The sequence below is a fragment of the Melanostigma gelatinosum genome (assembly GCF_949748355.1).
Source record: "Melanostigma gelatinosum genome assembly, chromosome: 23".
NCBI lineage: Eukaryota > Metazoa > Chordata > Actinopteri > Perciformes > Zoarcidae > Melanostigma > Melanostigma gelatinosum.
This window is the reverse complement of record NC_136656.1, coordinates 5,004,175-5,016,784: the sequence shown is the minus strand read 5'-3', so window position 1 is coordinate 5,016,784 and position 12,610 is coordinate 5,004,175. Positions and strand designations below refer to the sequence as shown.

Sequence of the window (12,610 nt, the reverse complement as noted above, 5' to 3'; positions counted from 1 at the left end):
GTCTTTTATTTGGCCATACATCTCAATCATTCATTTAACAATTAATATACATTATATACACATAAGCAAACAATGAGCACCATGTCCTTGGTTCACCATCTTGCAGTCGAGGTTGGCAGTGCATTGTTGGCCTTTAACAGTGTCATTGGGTTTCTTTCACTCACACCATCAGTCGACTCAAAGCCATACCAGCATGTGCTCCTGCTGCAAAAGCAGTTCAGCCTTTGTTCTGCTCATCTGCGCCAGTACTGAATAGTGATGGGAACAAAGTTTACACTTATCAAACAAGAAATACTTATGATAATGGATTACAGTGCAGACATGTATATCCCTTCTGGCAGTTAAAGTAAATACACAAACACTGTTGAAATATGCTTCTTGCACGCCAACTGGTCGATCTCAGTCAGCGTAATTTTGGTTAACTGATCACATGTATCATTACGCTGTCAGTGTACTGTGCGTTTGAGTGAACATACCTGAGCGAACTTGTGTATCTGCTCGACCACAGCAGCAAAGAGAGCGCCCACGCTCTCATCGATCAGACTCTGCATGTAATGGACGGCCTCCTCGTCCGACAGGTCCAATCTGAACTTGTCCTGCACCTGAAGGGAAACACGAGGTCCATTTTAAACATTGTTCAAGATGTACCGGCGTAATTACTTGGCTCCATCTAAACTCCACTGGGAAAAGAAGTATTTCTTGTCTTTGTTCTTGGTATCAACAAACGTACCTTCTTAACCGTCTTGTCAGGCTCCAAGGCGATATCCGGAATATTGGCATCCACCATGAGAGAGAACAGATTCAGGATCAGGTTTGAGTATCTGAAGGAGGAAAGGAGGACAATGTTGTTTCAATGGTTCGACTTGTGTGGTAATGGAAGCACTTAAACCAACTATATTAAAAAAGGCTAAAAACACGACTTTGGTTTAGTTTGTTTTCTCGCGTGTCCGGCCTCTTACCTCCTGAGGTGCAGGAAGGCGGTGTAGCACTGCTTCCTGAACTCCTGGTACTGCTCGCTCTGCATGCCTCCCATCCCCTCCACCATCTCCTTGCTCAGCTTCATAGGCGGGGGCAGCGGTTTGGGGTCTCGACCCAGGATGTAGCCGAAGTCGATGTGGAAGAGCTTCCCTGGATGAAGAGAGATGAGAACGTTCTGAAAACTGCTCCGTGAAAGAAGACATCAGTAAAGCGGTACCCACGAGCCGTTTGCCTCACCGGTCTTCGTCAGCAGCAGATTGTCCAAGTGTCTGTCTCCCACTCCGAGGATGTACGTTATGACACAGTAACCAGCTGGAAGGGTGCAGTGAGAGAGGTGATTAGACTGGTTTTCTGCAGGTAGAGCACACAGACAGGTTAAACATGGCGCCGTTACATCGGACTCACCGCAGCTTTTGACGTAGGTGTCCATCACCTCGGAGCTGATGCCGTAGGGTCCCTTTTCACTCGGCGCATGCTTCCTGAAGAAGCTCTGTTGAGACAAACTATGTGAATAAAAGGGACAGACGATGTTTTGCATCTTATTGTTTCTCTGCTCACCTGGATGTTTCCTTCAGTAGCCAGGACTTCAGCAACGGGAACAGACTGAACAAACTGCATGAAACCTGGAATAAGAATACAATACTTTTAGTTCGGCTGAAAGAATGTTTTTTTTTAATTTATATGGAGCCGAGTGATGAGTCATGACTTCTCACCGTGCTTGGTGCTGGTGGCCAATACTTTGTAAGGCGTCAACTTCAGGTCCAAATTCTCCTTCCTCAACAGCTGGAAGCCAAAAAAAACCCAAATATCTTTTACAACATTACACAAAAAGCTCTGTCAACTGAAAATAAAACCCAAAGAGATCAACGACTACAAGTGGTCGGTAGTCTAATCAAACTAAAACCACCAACAATTACCATCAGTAAACCAGTTTAAGAGTAATCTTACTCTGTCCATGAGCGAGATAATCTGAAGGATGAGCTGATCCTGCCTCAGATCGTCTCCGTGTTTGAAAATAACTGGGTACATGGCTCCATCTTCAGCCTTGAAGATCAGCTTAGCTGGCATCAGAGCGCTCTGCGCAACACACATAGAGGGAAAAGACTCATGAGCAATGTGTTGCACAGATACTCTTGATAAAGTGATTTGTGAGGATGAAAGTTACTCTCTGTACCTTGAAGAGCGTGGCGGTCTCGGGGACGATGCCTCTGATCCTGATCTGAGGCTCCAGAGGAAGCGGAATCGGCTCGATCTCCGAGAGATTCACCTTCTCGTTGTCAGCCAGCAGCGTCTGCAGCCGCTCCGTCTGCAGACGCACACGGGGAACGCTGCCGTTAACACAACTCAGCAGAATCAATGGAAACAGCACGCATGAAGGAGAAGGAGTGTCCATGCGAGTGCATGTGGATAAAACAATCAGATATGAAAACACATGCATCATTGAGATAGATAAATACTGTGTGGGTATTCTGTTGTAACCTTCTTCTTGCGGTTCCCGCTCTCCCTTTGCACGGCTTTCATCAGCTGCACCAGTCTGTCGACGAAGGTCTGCTGGGAAGCCAACAGCGACCGCATCACCCTCACGCTCTTATCGCCCTGGAGGGAACAGGAAGGGACAAAGAAAAACATATTCAGTTTGCTGCAGGACCTCAACAGACTAATCAGAGTGAAAGATAAAAGCCTCCAGACCTTGAGTAACGCCTGACTGAACCTCCTCATGACGTTCAGGTACATCTCGTGAGTCTTAGGATCTCTCTGCTGGGTGTCCTGATCCTCACACTCCACAATCACGTACCTTAAGAAGACACACAGGTTGTTGTTATCTCTGGAAAAAGTCCTTTGTGTTTATATTGACCTGCTGCTACTCACCAATACAAATAGTTGGCAAGTGTGGAGTTCTTGCAAGCACGGGAGATGAGAAATGTGCACAAGTCTTGCTGCAAAGAGATACAGACACAAGAAGATGTCCATGCAAAGCTGAAACTAACATATAGCGTCTTTTCTGGAACAAAATTACATTTGAAATTTCTGGCACAATTCTGTGTTTCTGACTTCCTGTTGCTTCAAAAACTGGTGGTTGTCCATGTGCCATGTGGGGATTGTCAGTTTCTTTCCTGCTCTGGTTTTCTTTTCAGGGACATTTTTGACTTCCTTACCTCGATACTCTCGCTGTCGGCCGCTTCCTTGCCTTTCTGTGTGGCAGTGGAAGGTCCAGATGTACCAGACAGGATCTGGGAACTACAGAAAGAGTGAACGAAAAAACAATCAACGGTCAGAGAAAATGGAAATGAAAACTTTCAGGGCACTTTTAGTTAAACTGATGAGACGCTGTGTTCAGTGTGGACTGTTTTTGACCGTCAGAGCTCTGGCCTCCAGATTCTGGCCAGAGCTCTACAGAGCGACGCCAGTAAAACCATAATAACCTAAGAGTTCATTACGGCTCCTGAAAGGAAAATAATCAAAATTCTGCAATGTCAAAAATACTCTCCCAAACAGTGAGAACTTCTGGGTTAAATTTAGATCCAGGCCGTAAAAACAAAACAGGGAAAAAAAATCCCTGGAAGTACAACAACCGTTCTGCTTCTCAATTATTTTTTTTTTTTTACACAACAACAGAACCTCCACATGTGTCTCGCTTCTGTCGAAGCTGCTCATAGTGCCGACTTATTTACGATCCACAGACGGAGTAGCAGTCAGAACCGACCTGTCCAGTGACGAGTCATCTGAAAGTCCCTGGCTGTCTCTCCTGCTGCCGGGCTCCAGGCCGCCCTGAATGTCACTGAAGTTCTCGTACTTGAGCGCCTGGACCAGCTGGAGAAGATACATCAGTAGGTCCTAGAGGAAGAGGAGACGGCAACAACAATGCCAAAGAGGTTCTTCACAAAGTACTTCATATTTGGAATTCAAAGCTCAGGTTTGAAACAAGTTTTATACACACAGAGAGTCTCCATCATCCACCCACACAGGTATCCTAGTGACCCCCCCCCCCTCCCCCTCAGTCCTCCTACCTCATCGTCTGCCTGCTGCAGGCGTGCCACAGCGTAGCGTCTAACTGTGGGGTTGGTGAACTGGGAGGAGAGCAGCTCCAGGGAGTCCTCCACATCCATCGGCCTCCACTTCCCCAGCAGCTCCAGAGCCTGCTTGGCCTCCTGGGGCAGATCCCAGTTGACACACTTGAGGAACTTTGTGAGGGCCTGCAGCGCGAGGAGGAGGAAGAGCAGAGGAAGAGGAGGAAGCAAGAGAAGAGGATTGAGACAGGAACTTCAGCGGACTTGGTTACGGTGGGGCAGAATGTAAGAAACACACCCACCTTCTCCTGTGTGGTGAGGTAGTATCTGAACTTCCACACCAGGTCCTGTTCTTCAGAGCTCAGCTGCTTGGTCGGAGGGTAGCTCATAATGATCTGTTGGTGCACACGGACACACACAGACCAAATCAATTCCAGTGGTTTGTAATAGCAGACATGGTAAAGAACTCCCCAGGGATCAATCATACATCAATAAACTTATTTTCTTTTCTACTCTCAGATTCAACTACATGTGGAGAGTAAATAAAAACCAGACTTCTTGTTGCTTACATTAAGCTGGTCACGTGTGGCAGCGTTGGGCTTCAGGTCGTGATCTGAGGGCCCACTGCGGAGGCTACGAGCCAGTTTGTGATGCTTGCTCTCCACCAGGTTCTCCTGTAGAAAGACCATGAATTGAAAAACACTGCATCTATAAATACACACTATAAATCAAGCATGCTACATTATTGTAATATTTTACATGAAATTCACATAATGCTAAACCAACAATAGACATCATAAATGAATTCTTTCCAGAGTGTAAGTGGGTGTATTTGCGTGCGTCCTCTCACCATCCCCATCTGTGGGTCTGGAAATTTGACGATGTCGCAGCTGGTGAGAACAGGCGATGCATCGTCTCCATCCTGAGTGAAATACACCAATCAGCCGGCACAGTTTCCAGTGATATTAAAGGGTGTTACACTCTAAAATACACCTCGTTACGAGCATTTAAATGTAAAAAAAATAAATACCTTTTCATAATAGACAATACTGTATTCCTTGTCATTTGTTTTGACGCGGGGAAACTCCACCATGAGGTACATGAAGTTCGAGCTGCGCTTCTCGCTCTGCAGAAACATACATGACGAAAAACACTTGAATTCAACTCAACAGACGACGGTTAGTTAAAAGACTACTGTGAAAACATTTGTGCATGACAAAAAAACACAAATGTCAACCTCATGGTGGCGCTCGAGGAAAAGTCAGAGGATAATCAAAGTCCTCTGGGGACGATGAATGTCTCTACAAAACGTCAAGTCACCCATCACGGAGCATATTTCAGTTTGGAGGTAAACGCACTCACCTCGTTGATCATCTCAATCTCTCTGAAGGTGAGACGGTCCAGCCAGTCTACCTTCACCATGTGGCCCTGACGGTGGGCCTTCGTCAGCTGGATGGAGAGAGAGAAAGAGAGAGCGAGAGAGAGGAGGAAGAGGCAAAGGTTTACCAAAATACAACAAAATAATGGAGGTTGAGGTTTCAGCATGGTGGCTGATGTGCAAACAGCTCAACCAAATCATGCACAAATCCAGTGGCAGCAGCCAATCCAGCATCTCCGGACACACACACACACACACACACACGCTCAAGCAGCCAATCCACTCGTCGGTCAGTGTGGGTGTCGGGAATGTAAGCACATATTTGGCCACGAACAGAAAGCCCACAACTCAGCTGGTTAGAATTAGTGCTCTTTACAACAACACATGAACTGGTAGCAGCCGAGGAAAAAAACGTTGGCTGTGATTAAGTCAACTGCACTCAGGATTAATAGATTAAAAGTAGGAATCAATGTAGTCATTTTTTTTTTTTTTTTTAACAATCCAATCAGATGACGGTAAAATTAAATCCCTGACGCTTTCCACTAAATATTCCAAAAAAGCTGCAACAAGTTGACAAACAATCTTTTTGTGTCCACGTGAACAAGAAAAGCATGCACACACTGACAGGAAACACACACTGACGTACGGCAACAGCAGAAAAGCTAAAAACGAACGCGTGCGATGCTCTCAAGAACGCAGCCGTACACCTCGATAGACGAGTGTCTGGGTCAACGCGTATTTCTAAAAGCACTGAATGGGTTTTCACAACATATGGGGTTCCCCACACAGAACAATGCAAAGTGTTCAGGGATTTAAACAGACAAAGGAAGTATTTTAACCGATAATGGGAACCTCCCTGACACAGTCTGAATTGTTCTAATGTGGTAATCCTCATTTAAGGAGCGATACAAGTGGTTTGCAAACACATCTGGACCGAGGCCTTCTTCACACACACACACACACATTCTGCATTGACAACACTAACTCCTCCACTTGTACTCACATCACCGAGTACCTCCAGGTCAGGGCCCTGGAACAGATGATGGTATAGACACCACTTGGTATCGGTGAGGGTTTCTCTCCCTTTACCAACATCATATCTCTTTCCCTTTTCATCTCTTTTCGTCATTGAGTCACACACACACTTAACCCTGTCCACCCACATGCGGTGTTGTACCTTGGCGAGTCTGCCCATCTGGTCCTCCGTCAGGCTGCTGCTGGTGCGTCCCGGTGTGGTGGTGGGCTCTCCTCCATCCCCCTCCACACCCGGCCAGACCTTCAGGTCATGCATCCCTTGCCGGAACATACTAGAAGAAAACAGGAGGGGGTGTTTTACTCCTCACACATCAATGTGTCATCTCACAAAGTGCAGCTGTGAGGTGCAAAGCTGATCTTACAACCTGGTAGCAAAACTCATTGTTCTATTGTGTCGGTAACAAACCAGAGGTAGTAGTGCGATGTTAGACTCACCCATATTTGCCAAACAAGGTGACAGTGGTTCCCCCAACGGGGACGGCTCTGCCGGGCCCGTAGATGTCCCACACTGTGAGAGCGACCTGGGCACTTTGGGGAAGGTCTGGGTACTTGACCGGCAGCCGCAGCCACTCGTTCCAGCTGCGCAGGACAGCAGGAGAGAGGAAGAAGGAGATAAGGAGATAAGGGTCTGAGGAACTGATATGCAACTCCAGGAAATTTGCTTGTACTGGAGGGAGCTTTGTATCTTTTCAGCTCTGAAGATGGTCGAATAAATAAACAGGGCACAATAGGGGAGATGGGTTTTGGGGGTAACAATATCGTTACGACCGGCTCGGGAGTCGCAACATATAGGAGGTACACAACACCAAGTTAGGTTAAAAACAACCACAGCTGCCAGTTTATTTACAGGACACAAGTAAACTGTAGTGCGCAAATCCCACTGCAGACCCGGGTCTGGTGCCAGGCAGATGAGAGAGCGCGAGGGCGGAGCAAGGAGGCGCTTATACAGGTAAACCACATCCAGGTGCCTTCAATCACTCGTGAGGGAGCTGCACCTAGAAGTCAAAACACACAGAATACACACGCATGCACACACACACACACACACACACACACACACCCAAGCACAAACATTCACAGCAGGACATAGAACCATACGCAACAATATTCTCAGAAACATTCGTGAGAAAAGAGAAGAGAGCAAACACAAAGAAAGAGATTCATTCTCACTTCCAACGTGTGCTGAAGGCTTTGTAGGAGGTGCGAACAGGCAGGGCGAGAGGCTTTCCTTCAGCAAACACCTGACAGGTGACGTAGAGGTCCGAGCAGTTCTCCTGGTAGAGGCCAGAGAACCGCAGCATCGGGTCTTCGAGCAGGGCTTTGTAGCTCTTCTGCTCTCGCTTGCCCTCTAAGCTGCCTCTGGAAGAGCAGAAAACACAGACCGAGTGGGGCGGGGAGGAAGGAGAGAAACAAATATGTTGATGCCGATGTTTTCAAGGGTGCTCCAAGTTGTTCCCTCACAAATAAGTCTCAATAATACAACAGGCAACATCAATTTTGCAACACTTTTTTTTGTAAAAGGCCAAACGGTTTCAGTACAAAGTCAGACCACATCTACAAACTACTCTTAACACCTCGTTCTGGGATTCGTGATAAATGTGGACATTTACTTAAATGTTTGATGTGATAAACAGTTCGTTGTGACATGGTTTAGCTAAATATAGACTGTCTTTACACACACGCACACACAGCATCCTGTCACAAGAGAGATTAGTTACACTGCTTGAGCACACACCTAATGATTAAGGTCAAGTACAAAACTTACATCTTAAGTTGAACGTTGATGTCCAAGTCACAACTGTAAGCATAGTTGAATTTATCAGTGTCCATCCTCCGACGGGAAAACACTAAATTTTAACCAGAAACCTGACGACTTCAACATGAAATCCCGGACGGTTAAAACGAGACTTTGGGAGCAGTTGGGTTTGCGACAAGGCCTCAAAAACACTCCTCCGAAGCCCGTTTAAACTGCTGCTCGCGCGGATAGTTACCTCATCAGTCCGTTCACAAGTTTAAACAGATACCTCTGAGTACCTGTATTCACGGTGATGACATGTTTTTAACGGCTGTCTCACCGGGCATGATTTGGATGTTTTCTTAGGTAGCTACACAACAACAGAGCATCAGCCAAAAATCTACCATCAGGCCAAAGTAGTCGAGCCTCGATGGAGTAGGATTGATAAAACCGAGCAGGGGATCGCTGTGTCGTGTGTTGATTAGTCGATCCTGATTGGACCAAGAAGGAAGTAGAAAAGGGGCGTGGTTTCTAGCATGCTTATTAAAGGCACAGTGCACCCAAGAGTGTAAAAGTTGATAAAGCATTATTTTAGGAATATAATTGGTGCTCCACACCACGTGATCGTGGTCCTGAGCCACATAAATAAATCAAATAAAAATACAATACATATTACGCTATATATATATTATTTTTTTTCAGTCAATATAGTTAAAATGTAACAGTTTAGAAGCGACTTTACTTGATGTTAATATGCCTAAATAATTGATGAGAAACTTAATATCAATTGGTTAAAAGCTCCAACTGATCTGTTAATAACATTTTTTATTTACATAACTTTTTTGTGTACGTTTTTTGTACTTTTTTGACAAGTATTTTGGTTTTAAAAGTAAATTAACATGCAGCTGTATGAATATGTTATGTACATTTAATCATTAAGGATAACAAAGAAAGACATGCATAAATTATGGAGAAGCTATTATGGTTCGACTATAGAATTGTGTTTCTAAAGCCAGTAAATTTGGATTTTTGACATTATTTTTTCATTTTGTGTGCTGTTGCCAGAGCCTTTGTAAATGTTCTTTGCAAAGTTTGGGAGAGTACACACAATTTTGTACATTTTGTAACAACATGCATTTCATTTCAACTGTACTTTTGGTATACTATAGGTCAAAATTGGATGGGATTTATTTTTTTATTAAAAAGTGATTAATAGTGGTACTAATTGCAAATCAGACAGACCTTTGTATATGGTATCAGAGATGTACAATACCCTGTACAATTAAAGAAAATACTATGCAGCTAAATTGAAGCACAACATTTTAGGTAATGTGAGGCTATGAATTTGGCATTCTCTTAAAATATGCAAAGTACTATGTATGTGTATGATTAATCATTTGCTGGAATTGACATATATTCATAGAAATATATAGATTCATTATATAAAAGAAAGGTTTTACACAGGAGTTTACTGGCCTCTTGCGGTGCAGTTTGTCTCTATGGAAGATATTTATCGACTTTGAAGAAGTCCCAACAAACGCAGCCCTTTGACCAAACACGATGACAGCCCCTCCAACTTTCAAACAGAAAGTTCTCCCCACTTAAAACGCACTTGTCTCCAATTAAGTGCACATCCGTGAAGGGCAACGGGTGTGTGACAGGAAAATCCTCATCTTTTGTTTTGATGAGGTCCTCCCATTTCATCAACGCTGACGACAAACGGTTGTCAAATCAGGGTGTGAACGCATCGCCAGGGTGTTGTATGGGACCCACAGGCTCTGAAGAGGCTCTGAAGAGGTCAGCACCACCCGAGTTGAACTTATGGAAGAACATCTGCCGTTAAAACTGCTTCCATCCTCTGAAGCAGCATCTGAATCAAATGTAGTGGAGGAGGAACTGACAATAATGTACACAAGGACATGTATTTAAGTTATGAGAGTAATGACCTCCTGTGGTAAAAACAAAGTTGGGATAGAAGTACAAAAGTGTATAAAAGGTCTAAAAAAAATACATTTATTCTATTCACATGGTCCACTTATTTGTTTTTTTTCTATTTCTTTCAGCCACATCTCATAACCTTTTGTCAGTGGATGAAGATCATGGGAGGACTTGCTGAAAGCTCCAGAAAAACAATGGTGAATTATTGCTTTGACAACATTTTAGTCAACATCTACTAATCAACTTCTGTTGAAACTGTGCATTAAATGAAATCATTTTCGAAATTACTTTCAGCATCGTTTCTCTGCAATATTGTATTTTCATTATTATTTACTATTATACTAAAAATCCAATACCGTCTGATAATATCGATCCTCTGACATGACGGTTGAGCTCTACAAAAGAAGTTGTAGATATGTTATTAAATCGAATACATAAATACCATTGTAAGTCTTTGTATGTGTCCATCATTCCTTTTTTGGGTTGGACCCGCATGAGGACACAGACTGCAGTTAACGATGTGACATCATACTTCATCATCACACATGAGATAATCCTGCTGAGGTAGACTGAGGGGTCAGAGGTGACAGCGGGCCCCTGCAGCAGAAATGCACATGTGTGCAGACTATAGTGTGTATCACAGGATGGGTGAGAAAACCAACAATGTCTCTGAACTCTACTGGAGGGACGAACATCATTCTCCCAAAAGAAGATAAGGTCAGACTTTGAAAGTGGTTTGAGATCTGGTGACTGCTCGTCATTTACAGAATGTTCACACTCATTAAACCCTTCAGTGACTCCTTGTGACTTGTATGAAGCATCTGCATAAAATATGTTTCTCCACTAAAGTATCTAATGTTTTCTGTTGACTTGAAAGGCAGATCATCAGAAGCTCTTTTAACTGTATTTTGAGTCTAAACATTTGATTTATTAATTTCAGTAGATCAGTATTTAGGCATGTGTTTTACATGCGCATTAGTCACTTCTTATGAGAGGTTGAATGGTGATGAATCATGTTTGATAATTCCATTCCATCCCTCTTTCTCTCCTCTCTCTCTCTTGCTCCGACTCTCCTTGGACCTCACCTCTCTCTCTCCCTGCCCTCCATCTCACCCCTCTCCTTCCCTTCCCTCTCTTAGTCACCACATGGATGTGTCATTGTTTCTATCACTTTAGAGGTTCATGCCCGCTGAAGCGCAGCGAGGTGATCTCCGGAGTGCCAAAACCGCGCCAAGATCTTTACCTCCTCCAAGCAAACCACCACCTCCTGATTCCCCAATGGATGGCACCGCCGACACCGTCCTCAGCCAGGCCTGTGGGCCAACATGACGGCGCTGACCACACCTCCACGCCGTGGTCGTAAAGCCCCGGGATGTATAAATAAGGGAGTAAAGGGAGAAGGGGAGCTAGAATCTGACCAGACCAGATGAAGATGGAGCTCGCCGGGGTTAACTGGATGCTTGCAGCTGCAGTGTTTCTTCTGTGCACCAGTGGTGGGTCTGCTGCACCCATGTTGTGCCACTTCAACTCCAGAGGTAAGATCCCGTGCTCTAAAATCTTATCTTGACTTCAGGAATGAAATATGTATCAACATTAATATTTGACTGCCATGTGTTCCAGAACTGTGTGTGTTCGAGGGGAGGCAATACACGCTGGGTGAAAGCTGGATGGACAACGCTTGTATGCAGTGCACCTGCCTGCACCCCGTCGGCGTCGGTTGCTGCGAGACGTGAGTAAACAAACGACCGGTGTGGTTTTGGTGTCCAGACGCCAACAAGTTACGATGGCTTCAGAGATACGGAACAAGAGAGTAGAAGTTACTTCATAGTGGTGGGTCTAAACTGATGTGTCTTCATACAGTGGAGTAAGCATTCATCAGTGGCGCTATTTTATATACTTGAGAAGTTTAAGGATACATTAAATATCATATTTTATAATCACATTTTTCGATATATTTTACAAGTGTATCATATGCTTCATATCGTAACTGAAAAAACGATACGGTCGTTGAAAAACAAGCGTATTTCTCTCTGATGTGTAGTAGAGAAGACATATAAAGTAGCATGGAATGGAGGTTATTACGGTCCACTTTACAGAGAATAAAGTTTAGCGTGCAAGGGAAAGTGTTTTTTTTTTTAAAGCCATAAGAGTGCTTGAAAAACTGCACAGAATTCTTCTCCCTTACCTTGATAACTGTCCAGGGTGCATCGGCCGGTGGATTTCCCTGCGTGGTGTGAGATGCGGGTGGAGTCATTGACTTGCAAAGCGTCCCTGGTCCAGACAGCCGATCCCCGCTTGCTCTGCTACCCTGGCGAGGACATCAGGGACCCCGGCCAAGGATCGCTTCAGCTGCAGCAACACCTCGTGGGGTAGAAAACTGCTGAGACCAGCAACTATCTGCCCAATCGATTCGCCTGTGAAACCAATACTCACGATAGTTAAATACCAGTAACCACTTTTATATACACACTGTACTAATATGAAACACTTTAACGGCATCTGTGCTTTTTGGATTGTATGAAGGAAATGTGAGTGAAG

At 44.5% G+C, this 12,610-nt stretch overlaps 2 protein-coding genes across 3 annotated transcripts; one reads left to right on the top strand and one right to left on the bottom strand.

The window, feature by feature from the left end:
- Positions 1–8,533, bottom strand: pik3c3 (phosphatidylinositol 3-kinase, catalytic subunit type 3). 2 transcript variants are annotated; one of them, XM_079295749.1, is made up of 26 exons: positions 8,165–8,533; positions 7,570–7,758; positions 6,835–6,978; positions 6,542–6,671; positions 6,368–6,394; positions 5,349–5,435; positions 5,017–5,112; positions 4,837–4,908; positions 4,556–4,660; positions 4,289–4,381; positions 3,987–4,172; positions 3,683–3,813; positions 3,135–3,216; positions 2,848–2,915; positions 2,668–2,773; positions 2,458–2,574; positions 2,153–2,284; positions 1,927–2,055; positions 1,692–1,761; positions 1,537–1,601; positions 1,384–1,468; positions 1,216–1,290; positions 960–1,128; positions 731–821; positions 477–602; positions 1–248 (listed from the first exon to the last, which is right to left on the bottom strand). In XM_079295749.1, exons 1-26 carry the CDS (start codon positions 8,227–8,229, stop codon positions 234–236), a joined length of 2,655 nt encoding a protein of 884 aa, XP_079151875.1. In that variant the 5' UTR covers positions 8,230–8,533; the 3' UTR covers positions 1–233. The 2 variants fall into 2 exon arrangements, with proteins under 2 accessions (XP_079151875.1, XP_079151876.1); XM_079295750.1 differs by lacking the exon at positions 6,368–6,394.
- A 2,965-nt stretch (positions 8,534–11,498) lies between these two features.
- Positions 11,499–12,515, top strand: msmp1 (microseminoprotein, prostate associated 1; the record flags this gene model as incomplete). The annotated part of the gene is made up of 3 exons (XM_079296059.1): positions 11,499–11,607; positions 11,693–11,801; positions 12,274–12,515. The coding sequence occupies 3 exons, from the start codon at positions 11,499–11,501 to the stop codon at positions 12,443–12,445; spliced, it is 390 nt and encodes a 129-aa protein (XP_079152185.1). The 3' UTR covers positions 12,446–12,515.
- Between the last annotated feature and the right edge of the window lie 95 nt (positions 12,516–12,610).